Raw genomic sequence first — 20,587 nt, 5'->3', positions numbered from 1 at the left:
GTAATAATAATACAATCGAGATCGCAGAATGAGGCCAGTCACAAATATGCGGTAACGTCTGCTCAGCATCCGGGTCACCGGGCGGCGCATGCGCAGTGCTTTCCGCAGTTGACTGCGTTTCCGTAGCCAGCCTGCTACCCGCTGAGTCCTGGCAGAGGCAACAGCTCACGGAAACGATTGATTCTCAACGAATGACACTGGAGCTGGAACCATAAATGGTGGATTAACCGCGACATTGGGAACGACGCACCAAATCAATGTTCGTAAACCAGGGTCTTTTGAGGGCGTGCGCTGGCAACACCCTCCGTTATATGTAAAATGTATACAGTAAAATATTAACTGTGCGTTATTTATGCTAACAGCTATTAGCTACCCCTATATCCAATTTATGGTGGCTCGCTCGATCCGTTTTTTCTATCGTCGCGTCTTTATCGGAGGAAAATGAAGAAGTTTAGAAGAAAGGTGATGGACGGCTTTACGGCGGCTTCCTCCTCCTCCTTCGCAACTGCTCAGCCGGGTACTCCCAAAGAGAACGATGTGGTCCAGGAGACTCTCCAGTCGGAGCATTTCCAGCTTTGCAAGGTGGGTGGACCAGTAAAAAGCTGCTAACCTCAGATTGGTTTCAATCGGAGATGACAGCAGCGTGACCGAACACTTGTTTTCATTCGCCAGCATCGCGTATTTGGTTGGATATTAAAACGACAATAATTAAATACATAAATAAACACAGAGATGTGTGAAGGGTAACGTTTCAGTTCCTTTCCTCAAACACAAGTCATGTGTGGCTACTATTAGCCGTGCGCCCTGCTTGGCTGGAGCCCAGGGTTGTATCCGGAGCTGTCACAGCAGCCAGCTTGTTTGCGTTGCACTGAATCCTCGCCTCCAGTCACCGTTTATTCATTGAAAATCAGCTGGATCAACCAATCAGTCCTGCAGCCTGCCTGAGCCGAGCTGCTTCCTATTCCTGCTTATTTATTCCAGCACAAACGTGTAGCCCATTGGAGACGCTTACTGGTCGTTGTATTAACCTCCCTGTCCCAGCTGGCCTTTAAGAGGTCCCTTCTTAAGATGATTTAGAGCTTGAGTCGAAATCCAACGAGGGTGTGATCCATGACTCTTACGTTGTCTTATATTCATTTAGATCCACTTAACTGTTATGAGTAAAATGTGAATTTACTTCACACCATTATGCTACAATAGTAGCCTAATTTTTTCCCCCTGCACATTTGTCTTTTCACTACAAGAGCATCTCTTAAGGTCCAGTATTGACAGGAAGAACTTTGTACAGTATTGACAACTCCTTCGCTTGAACAAACAAGCACTTGATGGATTTGGAGGAACCTATAGAAGTTGAACCTGTAAAGGGACAGTCTGTGGTATGATGGTAAACAGACCTGTAATCTTAATCCCATTGTCTTCTGCAAATGGGATTTTGGAGCGATCGCTCGCGTCTCCCTCTCAAACCCAGCCTGAGGTGGTGGCACATTTTTGCAAACTAATTTTCCGACTTGGTTGAATAATCTAGTTCATCCTTTAGGATGTGTCTGATATTGTATAGGAAGTGTGAAATATGTTGAACATCTCAGAGAGCTAAAGCGACGGTCTGTCACAGCTGGGAGCGAGCAGGTCAGCTCCCTAGGTTATAGGGCCAGGGCATTACCTGTTACATAATGCTGATGGAAGATGCACAGGGCTCACGGTTAGCTGGGAAAGAGCTCCATTCAGGGGAAAAAAATGTAATTATGGATGGGTAATGATAATAGTGTTTTGGTGGCTTTTGGGCTGGGAAAGTGGAGGGATAGAATTTTTAGCCTCGGTCGGGCTAAAATGAATTTATTACGAACGTTTTACAGACCACACTCGTGTTTGGATGATATTGCATGAATATTATAGCTCCATTTTCTCTAATGGTTAGCATTTATCTAATTTATCTTGCTATTGAGGCTGATTTTCTATATTGATTCATTACTTTGCTGGAGGATTGTAAAATGAGTTTTTCCGCTTTTCTTCAGTAATGCCAGCTTGACAGAATTAGAAGATTGATTAGCTGAATAGAGGTCTTATATAAATTCTGTTTTTTGTTTTCTTTTCCTGCAGACTGTGCGTCATGGCTTTCCAAACCAACCATCCTCAATGGCTTTTGACCCCGTACAGAAAATCCTGGCCGTTGGGACTCAGACTGGAGCATTGAGGCTGTATCCTTTTTACTATTCCAAAGTGAAAATGAAGAGAATCTCACGAGGAAAGTAAGCCCTAAAATAGTCAACACACACACACACACACACACACAGTAAAATCACACATCTTTCAATTGTCTAACTTCTTGACATCCTCCCTGACTACATCATAAGGGCTAGATGGCCTTTAGCATTGCACAAGCGGAATGATTCACACAGCAAGTGACCCGTCGTGACCACCTGTCAGAAGTAGAGACTAGCTAGGATGTATTTGTGTGCAGCCTGCAGCCTGTATCTCCAGGAGCACCAGGCTCATTAGTGGTATCTGCAGCAGCACGAGCTGCTCCGCTGCCATATGCCAAGGAACTGAGCTCATCAACTGTGCCGCTCGAGCTGTGCCAGGATGTCGTTTCATATGTGCTGTAAACATCGTTGGCCTTCGACACGTGTAGTCAGGCCGTGCAGTGTGGCCCCGCAAGCCCTTGGGAGTCTGTTTGTTTTTCAAGGACTAAAAATTAGTTTATATAGCTAACCAGGCAGAAAATGTGAGTCACAGCAACAAATCTGGCACCGGATCCCAGGCTGTGAAACACCGCCTGTAGGATAGTCCAGTCATATTCAGGTGCTGTTTGGAAGGTGTCTTCAGGGTTGGCTTATAAGGGTGTAAACCAAGGGCTTCCCATAGCACTAATATCCTGCATGGGAGGCCTGCCCGCTTTATTTACATTTTCAGTAAATGTGCCTCCTTTCTTGTTTTTTTTTTCACTCTCTAGATTAAGAGAGTGTTATGTTTGGAGGGCAACTCCCAGAGAACACACACTGCTTGTGTGTTGTCCTAATGTGCAAGGTGCAGCTGATGGGATCGCTGTCTTTCAGGCAATAGGTCCATTTATCAAAAGACAGGCCGTATCGATCCACCTCATTGCCCCCAGAGTTTGGAAACGTTTCCTTTGCTCTGTAGACATAAGCTCAATGAGGTGTCTACAAGCAATAAATGTCTGCTTTTAAGAGATCTGTCTCTACTACAGTGTTTTAATCAGCGTGTTGCTGTAGATAGTCCACTGCTCCTCATCCACTCAGGGATAAATGCCTGCAGTGAAGCTGAATGTTTCGTAAGGAATCATTTACGCTTTATGTCATGGGATCTGGTGTTTATTGTGGGTATTTTCCTGCTTTTTAATGATCTTGTAAAAACATTTTTCCTACTCACTTGACTCAAAGCATGATTAGAATAACTTCCTGTCACGATGGATAGCACTTGACCTGTCACAACGGATATCACTTGACTTACAGTGGTCACTGACAAATGCTGTGGTGAACCATGATGGTTGCTGAATGAGGAAGTTTTGATGTGCAAGAGAGTCGATGAGTTTTATGCAAGAAGTTTTTTAAAGTTGTTTTTTAAAGTTGAATGTTTGTGCATGAATAAGTGTCAGCGACTAGATTTTTAACTTTGTTGCTTTCGTGGGAAGGTGTTTTTTATTGTGTGAGTCTAAACTTTTTCACAGCTGACAAGTGTGATCCAAGTTCCTGTGTTGACACAGTCTGAGAATCATAAGGTCTCCTAAAGAAATTAAGTCATAAAATGAAGCAGTTACTGTAGTGTAAAACAGATTCAGCTGACACTTAGTTGACACCCTTGGCATACCTTATCATTGGAAGATTAGTTGAATACTTTGCTTAGATGGGTGATAAAATCTTACTTTAAAAGTCCTATTTTCATTCATTTCCTGCAACGCCCTAAAGTAGTTTGTCTGATGCAGAAACGTGTGCATTTACACCCCCAGTCCATTTTTGGAGGTTAGCAGTAAGAATAGACACACCTCTCATTTTCACTAAGAGAAGCTGCATAACAAATCTAGAAATGTCCCTTCCTCCATTTCGAAACCTTAGCGTCATGACGTGTATCAGTAATTCTGATACATGTACAGAAGTTGCGAAGCCAGGAGGTAAAACTGGACAGAAAGGTCACGGGTGGATGTGAGTGCAGTCTCTAATAGTCTTCCCTGGCGCCAGTAAGAAGTCTTATAGTCTGTGTTTGCCTGCAGCCTTCTGTAGGAGTGATGCCCACTGTCGAGGCTGCCCCAAAGGGAGAACGAAAAGGTCTCCCGCTACCCCGCCTGGGTTTATTTAAGGCACTGAGGGATTGTTTGGTCACGGCTTAGTTAATCCTGTTCAGACAGACTGTACTGCTTCAGCTTCAGCTCAGTGGTTGTGTGAAGGCCAGAGCCACCACTTTGCTTCCTGTCTTTGACACTATCGTAATAGAAGCGTTGCAGCTTGTTATCTGTCTGATTCCCTTTGTGATTAGAAGAGCTCAGGGTTCCTCTGTGCTTCTTTTTGTGCAGATGTGAGCATCCTTTGTGCATGTGAAATCTTTCTGTAATGGTGATTAAAGCCTGAAGTAGGGAATCTTTCTCTTCTTGCCACTCTTTCTCTCCCTCCTCCTACCTGCAGCACATAGTTTATTATCCAGTGAGCCTTGGGCTACCTGACTGAGTGTGAACAGTTTTAGTTGTAAACTCAATTAAAAGAGCCTGCTCATCTTCTGACACATTCAAATACGGTATATCAGATGGTTTTCATGCTCCTCTCTGTTCGCTAACACAACTTAAACTGCTAACTCCACTGAGATATACTAGATATTTCTTGTCAGCCTTCCTTCTGCCATTTCTTTTTAAATATTCCCTGACTGACACGACTTTCAGCTTTGGCCGAGCAGGCGTGGAATGCTACTGTCAGCATGACAGCGGTGCTGCTGTCATCCAGCTTCAGTTCCTGATTAATGAGGTCTGTCCTGTTCTGTCTTTGTTTGTTTATCCATCTTCCTTGTTGATATTTGACTGACAAGCATTTCTATAAGTACACAGTCGCGATACTCAGCGTGGTCTAACTGCCCGAATTCTGCACCCTCTTCTACAGGGGGCGCTGGTGAGTGCCTTAGCTGATGACAGTATCCATCTGTGGAACCTGAGGCAAAAAATCCCTGCAATCCTGCATTCCCTCAAGTTCAACAGGGAGAGGTACAGTAATGTGACTCAGCATCTGTCGCTGTGACTCTCACAGCTGGCTTCATGCCTCTCTGCGTATAATTAGCAGCGTTGTTGCTACCAGGTCTGGAATAACCAAGCATTTGTGTCCATGTGAAGTTCTGCAAATAACCAAAGCCAAGAGGAAATAACACAGCCTTCCAGTACTATCAGATTAATGTCAGTGTGTCAAGTTTTTAAATATTCCTTATCATATTTATAATAACTCCAGTACCTGTTGAAAGTAGAACTTATGAGATTTATACTCGGACATGTCCCAGCAATTCTTTAATTAGAATTTGTGGCGTTTCACCAGACTTTAGTGGGTTCATCCCAGTCCCATTCCCTATGTTTTTTTAATTAATCCAATATATTTATGGTAAGTCCACTATAAATCATAAAGGAGCCACCAGACAGCAGTAGAAACAGCTCCAGTAAGGGTAATTACTACCTGAACTGCCACATCTGTGGCAAAAAGAGTCTGCTGCTACAGCCGCAATCAGCTCTTTGAGAAAAACCTTTGCTTACAGTTAGAATTGCTTTCCAAAATGAAAGAGTAAACTATTTTAGCAGCGATGTAATTCAGATAAGAAAACAGCAGTTCATTTCTACCTACAGTTTTTTTAAAAAGAGCAGTATGTATCTGCGATAGTCTATATATAGTCTAGCTTCATTAGTGTGACATGGAACAAGGCTTTTGTAATTAAATCTTACTCATTCCCTACTCCGTCCACGTGGAGCTGCATGATTAAGGACCAGGGTGACTCTTTGATGAGATTGAGTCCCGAGATAATAAAAAGCCTGGCCTGTGATCACTTGTGATGGACCCCGATCTTCTCTTGCAGAATCACATACTGCCACCTGCCCTTTCAGAGCAAATGGCTTTACATCGGCTCCGAAAGAGGAAACATTCACATCGTCAACGTGGAGTCATTCACTCTCTCAGGCTACGTCATCATGTGGAACAAAGCCATCGAACTGTGAGTGTGCACTTTTTTCCCCTGCTCTTACTTCTGTCTGTATTATCTCCTGTCCTGTGCCAGTTTACACATAACCAGGTATCTGTGAAAAGCAGACGAGCGGACCGTCTGCAGAGACGGGGTCTCCAGTGCCTAGAACACTGGAGCTCTGTATCTCTACCTCTCCAAAGTTGTGTCTTTACAGTCTTAATGGTTGAAAGTGGGGCTGGTTAAAAATTCTTTTTTTGATTTATTTTTTTTATCTCATATTCAGTTTTAAAGTGAAATGAAACTAGACATATAATTAAATTGCAATCTATATATGCATTTTCTGATTACATTAAAATAAGGTTGTCTATATCAGCCTTATTCCAGGCCACTATGAGACCAGTAGTCATGAGAGCCTGGCCTCACTGAGAGGCAACAACTCTTTCTGTAGGCCAGACCTTTACTGCCTTCATACCCCTTGCTCTGTTGCCACGGTGATGCCGTCTCCACATGCTATAATCTCCTTCAGACCCTCATGTGACCCTGCTCTCCTTCCTTCCCTCTCTGTTTCTCATCTGCCACGTCTCCCATTCCTGCATGTACTGACGTAATTTTGCATCTTACGGCCTTGCTGTATTATTTTTTCTCCCAAAAAAATCTTTTCTAGAACGCTCACTTCATGCAGCACGTTAGTCAGAAGAATGCTGATAATTTACACACAGTCTCTGATTTCTTTGCCTTCTTTCTCATCCGACCCTGAATCGCACACAGATCCACCAAGACACACCCAGGGCCCGTCGTCCACATCAGCGATAACCCCATGGATGAAGGAAAGGTAATTGATAGTTAACCACCCTGTAGCCTCTGGAACAACCATGATTTCCTGTACCATAAAAGGTAAAATAATTTCAACAGAGAGTACTGTTACAGTTGCTTTAAAATACTGTGAGATGTTTTGAATGGGACAGTTATTGTGCTCTAGCTTTAACTGCAGGTTGGGTGGAAATGTGCAGAAATTGGTTTCACAGCAGTGGGCTGATCTGTGATTTACTTCTGTTGTTATTGCAGCTTCTGATTGGATTTGAATGTGGGGTAGTGGTGTTGTGGGATTTGAAGTGCAAAAAAGCTGACTACCGCTACAATTATGATGAGGTAAGCCATTATTTTCCCCGTTCAGTTCTTGCGAGGTTAGTCGTTAGGCCGTTTCTATATTCTCCTCACTCTGGTTGCCAGAACATGTTTGGCTGTGAGATGTTCCCTTCCTTACTTTACACGTGGCAGAACAGTAGCTCAAATGTTTCCTCATGTACCCTTGGGCAGCTGATCGCTGCAGTCCTATGAGATTTTGCCCCATGGGCTTCCGTTTTGGAACTTTTGTGTATTCATTAGAGAATTCATTAGAGAATGTGAGGCTAACTTTATTTAAATAGATTTAGGCTGACACCCAATGAATCAGAAAAGTAATAAATTCCAGAAATTAAAGGTATCCCCTTATAACCATTTAAATATGTATAGTATATATATTAATAATATATACAGTAGATTATTAATATACTATATTTGTGTAATTGCGTCTTCTTAAATCCATTGTCCAATGTGTGCATAAGCCATCAAAAAACCCCACAAAAGTGTGGCACCAGTTCTTAGCACAAAATCCAGGCTTTATTTCTATCCAAAATTTGGTGCTTTATGTCTCATTTCACATGCATTATATGTGTCCCAAAATTAAATTATAATTGCAGTGGCACCCTTTTAGAGCAGTGACGGAATATACTGTAGTTGTGATCCAATTTGAGGGAACAAGAAGCAAATAGGCTTAAAGCTGAGAGAGATTAACAAACTGTTGTAGCCAATGGGGATTTGTTGACAATAGGAAAAATGTAACAGTATAATCCAGCCTTATCTTTTTTTACAGACTGCACACAAATCTTATTTATTGTTAAATGTAATCTGCTCCTGTCTACTAATGCGGTGCTGTGTCTTTAAGGCCATCCACTCAGTAGCCTGGCACCATGAGGGCAAACAGTTTGTTTGCAGCCATTCTGATGGCACCCTGACCACATGGAATGTGAGATCTCCAGCCAAGCCTGCACAGATCATCACGCCACATGGTAGGAACTGTTGAATACACACCATTTGTGTGTGTGTATGTGTGTGTGTGTGTATATCTATCTCTATCTATCTATCTATGGAGGTCCCATCTATCTATCATACACATACACATACACATACACATACACACACACACACACACACAGGCATGAAGCCAAGTGTATTTTTAGAAGTTGCAAAGTCTTCCGTATCTTTGAAAAAGATTCGGTGTAAAAATAGTAACACGACTGATGTTTGATGATCTGAACCCATTTCTTGCCATTCGACCCATATTAGGAAAGCAGCCCAAGGATGGAAAAAAGCCAGAACCATGCAAGCCTATCCTAAAAGTGGAGTACAAAACAACAAGGGCTGGGTAAGTGCGATGGTCTTGAGTACCCACCCATCCTGTGTTTAGAAACTCCCGTTGAAATCCTTATCCTGTACTGAATGTGGACTTTCCTGTTTTTCTCATCTATCTTCTGATGAAAGTCAGGTGTCCAGTTATATTTGCATATTGTTTTGTTGTCTATTTGTCTATATGTTTTGCCTCCACGTCACTGTGATCACTAGAAATGCAACTATCAGAAGAGAAAAAGTTTCTTAAGACAAGGCCACAAGTTTACAACTTTTCTGTAAAAGTCATGTAATGAAGCCTATAACTATTTTACTGGACCTGATCTAATTATCCCTCGCACTGTTTTGGCAGGTATTAGAGGACAGAGATTAATATAGATTTCAGTTTAATTAAAATTAGGCTCCTCCCACCTCAAATGGTTTTGAAATGGGGGCAACGAATCTCCAGAGACAGCCCAACAGTAAAAATTTGATCTCCCTTTCCTCCCGTTTAACACCGATTGGAATTTGTAGCTTCACGTTACAAAGTGAAACATATTGAATGGAGCAGTTTAAATATCTGTTTTCCCTCATCCCAGGGATCCATTCATGGTCCTGTCTGGAGGCTTGTCTTACGATACAGTGGGGAGGAGAGCCTGTCTGACTGTGATGCATGGAAAAAGCACCGCTGTCCTGGAGATGGACTACCCCATAGTCGATTTCCTGACACTGTGTGAAACTCCGTATCCAAATGGTGAGCTGCAGCGCTGCACTGGGGTTAGCATCGCACCATATTGGGTGGTACTAACTGAACAACATATTTCTTTTTAAAGATTTTCAGGAACCGTATGCTGTGGTAGTCCTCCTCGAGAAGGATTTAGTTGTCATAGACCTTGGACAGCCTGGGTAAATTTTCAGATTTTTAACATTTTGTTAGAGTAAAGCTATTTTAAGGTATTTATTGACTGTTTAATTATCATGGTCCTTCAACTAATTGAATTTATTCCACTTCACATTTAACCTCTTGCACCTTTTTTGACAGGTATCCAATATTTGAGAATCCGTATCCACTGACCATCCATGAATCACCTGTGACCTGCTGTGAATACTTCGCTGACTGTCCTGCTGAACTTATTCCTGCACTTTACTCTGTCGGCAGCCGGCAAAAGAGACAATGCTGCAGCAAGAAGGTGAGAAATCAATCTTTAAATGAAAATGTATGCAAAAGATATGCTACAGACACATGTTACAAGCCAAAAATCTACTGCCTGGTTTGCCATTTTCACAGGAATGGCCCATTAGTGGAGGAAACTGGGGCCAAGGCACTCAGAGCTACCCAGAGATCATTATCACTGGGTTAGTGAGGGATTAATCATGACTGTATAAAGGAATCAGAATATTTGCTGTTTCAGTAAAAAAAAACATACTTTTTTGTCTTTTCCATACCAGTCATGCTGATGGCTCAATCAAATTTTGGGATGCATCTGCATGTGAGTATTTTTTTTCCCTCTCTTTTTATTTGTTTGTGTGCAGTGCATCAGCTGGACATGCCACTAAAATTACAGTTCAAACAAGACTGGCCGTCAACACTGATTATCAAATTCCTTTTTTGGAATTGTAGCAATAATTGAATTAACTGCAGTAATGTCATCAGAGGCTTTTGGCTGTGCAGATATTTCTGCTATTCAGTTTAATGTTTGCAAACAGAATAGCTTGATAATGATGCAGCAATTTGATTGTGGTGACTGTTTTGCTCGGTTTTTCTTCATTTTGTTCTGTTGACTTTCTGGTAGAGGTGACACATTGGTTCCAACAGTATACTCAGCATGATTAGACAAATCCTTTCCATGACTTCAACTACTACTAATGCTAATAATAAATATTTAAAGTAACACAAACACCCAAAAAAATTGCTCTAATTTGTTCAGCCTATAAGCACATGAAGTGGAATTCTACCTAACTTCTTTGTTCTGCTCTTGTCAGTTATGTTTCAAGTCCTGTACAAGCTTAAGACTGCGAAGGTCTTTGAGAGAGCCCGTGGTAAAGAAGACAAGCCAAGTGTGGACATAGTAGAAGAGGATCCATTTGCCATCCAGACCTTGTCCTGGTGTCCTGAGAGCAGAATGCTCTGTGTGGCTGGTGTGTCAGCACATGTTATCATCTACAGGTTTAGCAAACAAGAAATCACCACTGAAGTTGTTCAGGTGTGTCCACTTTCAGTGTCTATCGCGCTCCTTGAGAAGATGTTTGTGTGTTGAGAACAGTTACAACAATCATTAGAACCTTTGGGAGCAGACATATCATTGTTGAGACAGTTTATATAGCATATTTTTCCTATCAAAAACAAGCCTTTTTTGTCTGCAGCTTCTGGAAGTGCGGATGCAGAGTGAGTTTAGCGAAGTGGATTCTCCTGATCCGGGCGGGGAGCAGACACCCACCTTGTCTAACCCAGGAACTTCCTCTAGCCCTCAGGAGAGTGATCCTCCCCCTCAACCCTCCACTGGAAACAACTCCTGTGATGGGCCCCGGGATAATATACCATGCCTGCAGTATGGATAAACACTTTATATTCACTGAAATGCATGAAATAGTGGCAATTGTTTAGATAATGTGGCTGTTGGTTTTTTCCCCCACTGAATATAACAGAAATGGAGGAGGGAGAAGATAATGCTAATCATGGCAGAAGAGGTTTATAGTCTGAAGTGCAGACAGTTTTCTCATTCTCCTGTGTGTTTGTTGCAGAGTAAGGAGTTCCCCGCTGAAGCAGTCTCCGGGCTACCAGGTGGAGCTGGTCATCCAGCTGGTGTGGGTGAGCGGGGAGCCACCTCAGCCAATCACTAGCCTCGCTATTAACTCTTCCTATGGCCTGTAAGTCAGAGCAGCAGTGGACACAACACACCTTTGCAATGTTGTTTGTGGCCATGATTTAGCCTGGATTTCTAAACTCTGTCATTGGATCAGGCTGCACAGAAAGCTCATATTTCAGACTGGAATTTGCTTCTTCCAAACCTTTTTCTTTTCCTTCCAACATTTGAGAGAAAAATATACCATGTTTCGTACTGCACAGACTCCATTTTGTGTTAAAGGTCCCATGAAGCTACAGGGTGGTAACGTGGTTTTTCTGGTCCTCCTTGAGCAACTTACAGAATGAGGAAACTAAACAGGTCCTGCGTCATCTCAGCAGCCCACCCACTTGTAAAACAGGGCTCAAACAGGCTGTTCAGATTCAACTTCTGTCATGACGTGGCTCTATGATACAGTATTAGGGGGCCAAAAAACCCATGTCATTGGACCTCTAAAGACCCTTATTAAATAAAATTATTATATCACCCAAGTAACTTGTACAATTCTGATTAGTGCCTAGAGAAAGTTTTCCTCATTTTAATTTTAGTTGAAGAATGCAGAATTAATTTCTGATTTCTGAGACATGGGAAAAGAGTTAACTGTATTTTCAACAGTTGCTTCTTTCAGCAGCACATTAATTCTGTTTTAATGTAAGAATTTTACTAATAGGTAAATTTTTTTAGAATAGTATTCATATCATTGACTTTCACTTTTATCAGAAATAAACTTTATGATTTATTTGTGTTATGTATGTTCTGTGTGTGAGTTTTAGTATGTATTACAACTCTGTCCTTGTGTATCTGTATTTCAGTGTGGTGTTTGGAAATAGCAATGGCCTGGCTGTGGTGGACTACCTTCAGAAAACTCTGCTCCTCAACATGGGAACATCAGAGCTGTACAGCCCTTCTGACCCCTATCAGAGGCAGCCTCGCTCCCCACGCAAAACAAGACAGCCCTCAGGAGGTGAGCTGTAGCAACATACTGTAGAGGTCCCCAATCAGACTTTTAACCCTCAATATATATTTGTATGTTTTTCGTACTCCAAAAGCTGTCTGTTTCTGCGCTTATACCTTCCAAATGCTCGGTTGAGCCACACTGGTTCTTTTGAGGTGTGTAAAGGAAGGGAGAACTGACACTTGGCAACAGCTACTGTGACAGTGGACCGTTAGCGCCGCCCCCTGCAGTAGCTCCAGTCCCTCCACAGGGGGTAATCACTAACAGATTCTCCATCTGTTCTGTTGGACAGATCAAAAACAGCAGAGCACTCTTCATAATCTTTGCAGCCATAGAATTTACTATGACTGTGTTCCTGTTTGCCTCTAATCACAACAACACCAAAGTGAATTTTTATGTGCATGTCTTTACTGTTTCTAACATTCTTGGGTTTGGGGTTTTTGTTTTTTTTGCACTTCTGTTTGAGCCTTCACATCCTTCCATTTACTGTTTCTGCTCATTCTCTACTGTCTCATTTGACTGGAGCCAGATCCAAGGCATGAAGCAGAATGTTAAAGTAATGTTTAATGTTAATCAGAAGTCCAGTTAAGATCCTCTCTTCGACTTTTGTTTCTCTTATGATGTCCTCTCACTGTTTTCACTGTCGGTCTCTCTTTGTGATTTGGTAAAGAAATTCCACCTGTGAAGTCTTGCATGTCCAGGCTTTCTAACTTGTATACTCACTCTCTGAAAAAACTGCGCTCATCTCCCGTCCGTAAGTTGTCAGAATTCGACTCAGCTACTGTATAGTTTCCTCTGTGTGTTCCTCTTGCCTCATAAACTTACACTTCCTGATTTTGATAGAGTGCCCCATAGCTCACTTATTTTCAACATCAGCAGTGAGCTGCAGCGGAATGACAGAACATGGGCGCACTTTAACAAAATTCTGGAGTAAATCCTTTATCCCTGACACCTCTACCAAAATAAACACAACATGTGTAGGCCTGTCAAGATAACTACCTTTTCGGCCAGCATATTGTCCCAGAAATAATTAAAATAAGGATGAGATTCCATTACTTGAGAGCCATGCCAGAGAATAATAAATAGACCATATGTTTGGAGGTCTATTTTCATTGATGAACTGGCTGCCATTACAATTTATTTCTGTTTTTCCTTCAACCTATCATTTGTTTATGTCTCTTATGTTGGTTACATAAGTTACCTAAATGATGACTCTGTCATGACAAGCCTAGACTTGTGAGATAAACTCGTGCTTATATAGGTGACCCTTTATACTTCCCACCTTAGTCTAGTTTAAAAGGATTTATGCCAGGTGTAATTCAAATCTCTGTTGCCCCCACAGCACTCTGTGATTCCAACGAGGGGCCCAACACTTTAGAAGACCGCTGCAAATCACCTACTTCAGGTATGATACTATCAAGTCACTACGACTGTTGGTCTTCATATGCCGGGTGTTTCATTTTAAAACAAATCTGTTTAAAATGCTGCAATTTGTCACATAGGATCTACCTCACCTTGCAATTCAGACGATGAACGAAAGCAGAAGTTCATAGAGAAGGGTAGTGTATCGTTACCTGCTGCATGTCCCCTACTTTTCTGCCTATGACAATGGTGCAGGTGTCTGATTTGTATTTTTGAACCTATTTCAGTGAAGTACAAAAGCAGACGCTTTTCCAAGACTGTTGCCAATGATTTTGGTACTGTATCATCCAGATGTACTCTCTCCCTCGCTCTCTCTGAATGATGACATTCTAACCACGCTGTGCCTTAATCCTGTCTTTGTGCATCTTGTGCCAATGAAGGAAGGAAGCACATTGGAAAAAAACCTGTATATTTTCCACTAATCATATTGTTTTGAAAGGACAGAGTTGATTAATGTGATTAATCATGAATCTTTTCCAAATGCATGACAGGACATCCTTTAAATTTCAGATCTCAGATTTTCTATGCAGAGAGCTTCAGCCTGTTGCTGTCTAACTTAAAAACATCCCAAATTGCCACATTCTTCTTAATTAATTCAGAGGCATAGAAAATCTGTCTTATGGCTTATATTCCTTGCACCACTAATATATAGCTGTAAGTGAATTATTTCTCTTCGATTGACACTTGCTGTGCGTGTTTCTGGTTACAGGTTCGCTACCCCACTGATTACAGTTATATCATTCTTCCTTTCTTTGCACAACTACTGCTTCTTGACTCAATTGACCTTACAGACCCTCTTTTTGTCTGTAAGGAAGCCATATTTGTAGCTCTCAGGGTGGTCATAGACTGCAACGAGCAACTTTTGGGGATTTTATGGTTTTGGTAGCCAGTATTGCTGGTAATAAATAGCCAACCCAAAGCGAGGTCTTTTAAGATCAGAATATAGTTCCTGCAGCAGTAGAGTCTTGCTGCACCCATTTTTGGCATATTGATCTTAACCATACATCCTCAACAGTTGCCCAGTGTGTATCACCACTGGAAATGAATCCAATAAGCTTTTTTTCCTGATTATTGTGGAATGATTTACAAAACTGATCATGAACACAGTTACAATTCTTCTTCTTCTAATTCACAAACTAGAATGGCCACTCAAAAAATAAAATAGGAGTATTTGTCTCTGTTACAGCCAGGATTTCACGGAAAATTAGCTCCTCTAGCGAACAAAAGCCAGACCTGGGTAAGACAAACTACTAAATATGAGCCTCTAAAAAAACTTGACCTTTTCTTGCAGGTATTCCTTTTATTATTTGAATCTTCGGTCTGCTTCGGAGTGACTCCTGTAAAAAAAAAAACAAACATGAGTCTTCCTCTTGTGTAATCATACACTGCTGTTGAAATGTACATTGAGAGAAACTCCGTGTTTGCACTGTGAGCAGAAAAGAGGTTCCAAAAGCATCTTCACACATGTAAGAAGCGTGTTCATTCAGTGAAGGAAGGACATCCAGCTAAGATGAACCACAAGAAAATCTCTAGAATTAACTCAACCCCCAACTTCAGTGAGTGGACCAGCTGTGAAATGAAGTGGGATAACTGGTACTAACTCCTGCCAGTGCTGGGACGTTGATTCTGAACGAGCTGACATATGACACTAATCTCACCGTGACTCTTTCTTCCTTTTTGAGGATGCTCCACTGACCCGACTGCTCTCATTGTTAGAAATCTTGTTTTTCTTGTTTGCAGCTTTAATCTCATGAAGAACATGCATGTTGGGCAGTGTGAGCTCTTTCCCTCTGTGTTTTTGTGCTTATGTTGAGACACCCCAGTAGCATTTTTTGAAAAGTTGGCAGCTCTCAGCTCTCACCAGCACAATAGTGAGGCGTGTATTATACGTCATCCATAACTGTAAATTGTTCTCTGTTGTAAAAGGACTTCTTACGCATATTTATTTTTCACATTGAGATGGTTATTGTAGACCATTTAAAGAAAATGTACCATTTGATATAAACTTTACAAGAGCCTCTCAATGTCAAAAATGTTTTTTTCTGTCCTGGGCTCAAGAAGGAACTAAACTGATTGCAGAAGAATTGATTTTATGCATATAACACCTCTGCATCTTTTATGAAAGCAATCATCTGTAAACCTGTTGAGTTTGATAATGACACAAACAGTTCGCACATTTTTCATTTCTGTGTTCACTCTCATTCTGTCGTCCAGATGCCAAGGACAGCTCGTTCACCCGCTCGCGTAGCTCAAGTGTAACCAGCATAGATAGAGAATCTCGAGAGGCCATCTCCGCCTTTCACTTCTGTGAGAGTTTCCCCAGGAAGACAGACCACCAGGTCAGCTCTTGTCTGTTGGTAGGAACCACCCAGGGTTCTGTGATGATGGTGGCCCTCAGCCTGCCTCCCAATGGGGACCAAAGGCTTCAGCAGCCAGTTGGCATCTCCTCTTGTGGTAAGGCACAGAACATGGATATGCAGCTCAACAGACAGACATAGGTAAAAGCTGAACACCTTGTCAGAAGTAATGAATGCGCACTCTTGTGTTCACAATCAGGCACTCTGGTTGGTCTCAAAGGAGGCATTTTAACTATGGCCCTCTTGGATGCCACTGGAGCTTTGCTGCCCCCTTCCTATGAGCCATGGTATGACCCAAACACCTCAGATGAGGAGAAAGAAAAGAGCCGGAGGCGCAGGCCAGTCTCTCCTCCATCATCACAAGAGGGTCAGGACTGCCAGTTTGCCGTGATCTGTTCAGAGAAACAGGCCAAAGTAGTGGCTATGCCTTCCCAGACTCGCGTTCACAAACACAACATCACAGAGGCCTCCTTTGTCCTGAGAGCTGATGTCATACAGCTGGCAGGAACTAACTGCATCACCTGTTTCTGTGCTAATGGGCACATCATGACTCTGAGGTATAGTCTTTTGCAGGTCTTTGGGCTAAAACTCTATCGACTACATTAATATTTCTTATTTAAGTTATGTGATCTCATGTGTCTTTGTACCATAGTTTGCCAAGTCTAAGACCTCTGCTGGATGTGAATTACTTGCCACTGACGGATATGCGCATTGCCAGGACGTTTTGCTTCTCTAACGTGGGTCAAGCCATGTACATGACCTCCCCCACTGAGATCCAGAGAATCACATACAGCCAGGAGACATGTGATAACCTGCAGGTTAACGCAGAATTATCAAATGTTCAAATGTTTAATCAGCACTAGTTTATAATAAATGTCAAAATTAGGTGAATCTTATCACTTATTAGCAACTGAAGTTGCTCTGGATGTATTTTAAACAGTGCTCATTTCCATGTTGCTGTCTTCCTCAGGAGATGCTCAGTGAGCTATTTACCCCTGTGGAGACACCAGAGGCTCCTAACAGAGGTTTCTTCAAAGGCCTCTTTGGAGGAGGAGCTCAGTCTCTGGACAGAGAGGATCTCTGTGAGCACAGATTATCTAATCTTAAATTAATCTTAATTACACAATCTGCAGACCTCTAAAATAAGGATGGCGAAATCCAGTCTTCGAGGATCGGATTCTAGCCAGGTTTTCTATCCCAGAGGTAGACATTGCTTTCACCTGGTGTTCTACTTCCCCTGGTGAAAGCAGTTTCTGCCTGGTAGGACGCAACACCTGTTTTGAATCCGGCCCTCGAGGCCTAGATTTGCCCATCACTGCTCTAAAACATAGGTAAGTGGAGTGCTAGAGGCTGCTAACACATTCAATGGGGTTTTTTTTGTGTATGACAGTTGGTGAAACGGCTGCAGGGAAAGCCTCGCGTAGCCTGGCCCAACACATTCCAGGCCCAGGAAACATGGAGGGTATGAAGAGTGCAGCATCTGGAGTTGTTGGAGACCTGGCCCGTGCAAGGATAGCTCTGGATGAGAGAGGACAGAAGCTGGGAGAGCTGGAGGAAAGAACGGCAGCTATGATGGCCAGCGCAGATTCCTTCTCCAAACATGCTCATGATGTACATACTTGATATTTTGTTTAGAATCTTTGCTATCTTGGCATTCCTTTGGTTTATTTCTCAAGGTTTCTCTCTTTTCTTCCCCAGATGATGATAAAATACAAAGACAAGAAATGGTACCAGCTCTGATGGCATTTGAGACGGAGCAGACTCTGAAATCACGCAAATCACCAGTGTCTCTTAAGAACTGCAGGTCCCCCTTTTCTTTTCTCTGGTTCCCTTCACAGGCTCAGCAACAAACAACTCAACTCTCAGCAAACTAATGCTTTTGTTCTCAGCACCATATGATAAACTTTGCTTTTCAGCCACTGACAGACTGCAGCTGCATCAACACCGGCTGACTCAGAGCGATGAGAACCGAAAGAAAAGGAAGCATATATGCCAGTATGACTCTTTCGTTCCATTACCCTTGGTGATCATAGAATAGGAGAGAGGGGACCTTTCATATCCATCAATCATGCACTCATATATTTCACCTCTAAAGCTCTATCTATCTATTTTGTTTTGAAAGACGCTTCTGCAAAAATGTACTTGTTTTTCTTTTCTCTGCCCTTTATGGTGTTGGCAAACACAGCGGACTTATGACTTAAAAAATTATGACTTATGACTTTAAAAAAAAAAATCGGTAAAGATGTTAAATTTCTTGAGGAAATAATCAAATCAATGAAATCAATGAAATGTTTGTTTTGTGGTCTAAATTATTTTCTTAAGAGTTTGACCTTGGTCCTGATGTTTGTCGATTATTGTCACTTTTTTGTCCAGAACTGGCCTTTAAAGCACTTAGAACTGTAGAGAACAGAGAAGGATGATGAAGAAAATTCCTACTATGACTAAGGGCTGGTAGTTCACTAGTTCAACACCAACCATTCTTCTAACAGCATCTTCCCAAACTGTTTGTTGTTTTGGGCACAAAAAGTAATGATAGGTAATGACCTGAGAGCCACTTGGGTGAATATTTATATCATGAATATTTATTGGAATCAATCAATTGAGGTTTGTATTTTGGGCATTGAGTTTTTTGTCAATTATTGCAGTAAAATGTGCTAAAACTCCTGAAGAAGTGTTTACATTAATCTCTGAGACAAAAAAAGGTTGATACACTGAAAAATCTCTGAAGGTGTGCTGTATTCAGGGGAGTGGCAGTTAAATCGCATACAAGACAGCTTGTGTTTTGAAGAACACGTCCAAGATTGTCCTCAACATCTTTAGCTTAACTGTATGTTTTGGTTCAAGTTTTCTTTTGTTTGCAAGATTGTTTTTGTTGTATTTATATCATGTAGGGAAGAGGCACGTGTCTCTTACAGCACAATGGAAATGGTAATGCTGTACTGGAATTTCTAACTGCCGATAGACGTGACAGAGCATCCCACGGAGCCCCGTTGGTGGTCTCTCAATCACTTGCGTAAAACACATTTCTCTTATGCCTTTGCCTCATGACGCGTATTATGCTAACTTCTACCTATGTATGTCTGTGTGTTTGTGAACATGCATATATTCAGGAATATGTGTATGGGCACTAATATTTATAAAAAAAAAAATACATGGATACAGTGTATTACAGTAGGAATTTTGAGGTTTTGTTTTTGCTTGACAGTGTTTTTTCCAATGATTAATTAAAATTCTATTGTAATTAGATTTCATGAGGTGTGAGGATATGCTGCTATTTGTGTCAATGGAGAAGCATTATTGGTCTTTTATTCTGGAAATTCAAGAAAAAGACTTGGTGACTCCATACTGCTGCCAAATGTAAATAAGGGGACAGTTGGACACAATTCTGACAGTGCAAATCTGACAGACCATGTTCTTTTCCAACACCAAAGAGTTGCTTAATTTCACAGAGTTGTCTTGATTTATTTTCCCCATCTCTAAAGTTTAGATAGTTTGGCAGAAGGGACTTAGTACCCGTATTACTGAAGTTGTTGTTCCGGCAAGTGAAGGACAGGAGATGTCAATGAGAAGAGTAGATCTCTAAAATTACAGTAGATTCCAATCATGTAAAAGTGACTCTTAAGAATAGTTGCAGGCTTCAGCTGTTGACAGATTACATTTGACTTTTGAGGATTCAAACCTGTAACCTTGATCCGCTGATTACATCTAGATATTAAATTCAAGTGGACACGTCATTGTGGAAGCATTCCTCGTAGTTGGCTGTTATTGATCGGGTATACTGTAAACTACTGAGATGAGCCCATTCCAGAGCGGTTGTGTGGGTTTTGCACTATTTTTGTAATTGAGGCAATTTGTTTGTTTTTTTTACTGTTTATTTTCTCTCTCCAAGTTTTGTTATTCTTTTGAAAGGACCAAAATGTGTCGGAATCTATGCGTATCTATGTTCATTCCCAATTGCTTCACTTTCAGATTTGTTTTTAATGTTATATTAATGATGCTACGATATTTATATATTTGAAAACAAACATCTATATATAGTTTTAATTTCAATCAACTATTTAAAATAATACCTTTAATGTAATTCTAGGATACAATGACTTGCATTGATGCTCAGAGGTTGTCCATAATCATCCTAATATGACAAGAAACATGTTCTTGTGGTCTATTGAACATATTCATGTCAGATTAAAGGTTTGCTGCTGCAGGCAGGTCGTTCCCTCTCATTGGAGTCCGTTTCTACAAAGTGTGGCCTCAAATCTGAAGTGCTTCAGTTTGCAACATTTATGTCCCAAATGGTCTCTTCTTGCACATTGAAGGATGCATGATATTAAGTGTTTACAAACTTGAAACAACCATGTATTATCCCTCTTAGAGATTGTCTGCTCTGGCATTTGTATTTAACACCTAGATGAACAAAGATCTGAAGATTT

General features: G+C 41.4%; 1 protein-coding gene across 8 annotated transcripts; it reads left to right on the top strand.

Moving 5' to 3' along the window:
* The first annotated feature begins 110 nt into the window (after positions 1-110).
* Positions 111-20,566, top strand: stxbp5b (syntaxin binding protein 5b (tomosyn)). Of its 8 annotated transcripts, XM_011619873.2 has the most exons (30): positions 111-259; positions 363-582; positions 2,098-2,195; positions 4,886-4,967; positions 5,100-5,200; positions 6,052-6,186; positions 6,925-6,988; positions 7,222-7,305; positions 8,141-8,264; positions 8,542-8,620; positions 9,180-9,334; positions 9,414-9,486; positions 9,623-9,770; positions 9,869-9,936; positions 10,030-10,070; positions 10,564-10,784; positions 10,945-11,129; positions 11,323-11,448; positions 12,236-12,387; positions 13,721-13,783; positions 13,881-13,937; positions 14,028-14,075; positions 14,987-15,037; positions 15,237-15,356; positions 16,015-16,254; positions 16,357-16,714; positions 16,810-16,975; positions 17,128-17,239; positions 17,548-17,768; positions 17,856-20,566. In XM_011619873.2, exons 2-30 carry the CDS (start codon positions 442-444, stop codon positions 17,895-17,897), a joined length of 3,555 nt encoding a protein of 1,184 aa, XP_011618175.1. In that variant the 5' UTR covers positions 111-259; positions 363-441; the 3' UTR covers positions 17,898-20,566. The 8 variants fall into 8 exon arrangements, with proteins under 8 accessions (XP_011618175.1, XP_029685053.1, XP_029685070.1 ...); XM_029829193.1 differs by having other exon boundaries at positions 132-582; XM_029829210.1 differs by lacking the exon at positions 14,028-14,075 and having other exon boundaries at positions 132-582.
* The last annotated feature ends 21 nt before the right edge of the window (positions 20,567-20,587 follow it).

This window comes from Takifugu rubripes, chromosome 2 (assembly GCF_901000725.2).
Source record: "Takifugu rubripes chromosome 2, fTakRub1.2, whole genome shotgun sequence".
NCBI classification, from domain to species: Eukaryota; Metazoa; Chordata; class Actinopteri; order Tetraodontiformes; family Tetraodontidae; genus Takifugu; species Takifugu rubripes.
The sequence above is the reverse complement of the archived record's forward strand: the minus strand, read 5'-3'. Positions and strand labels throughout refer to the sequence as shown.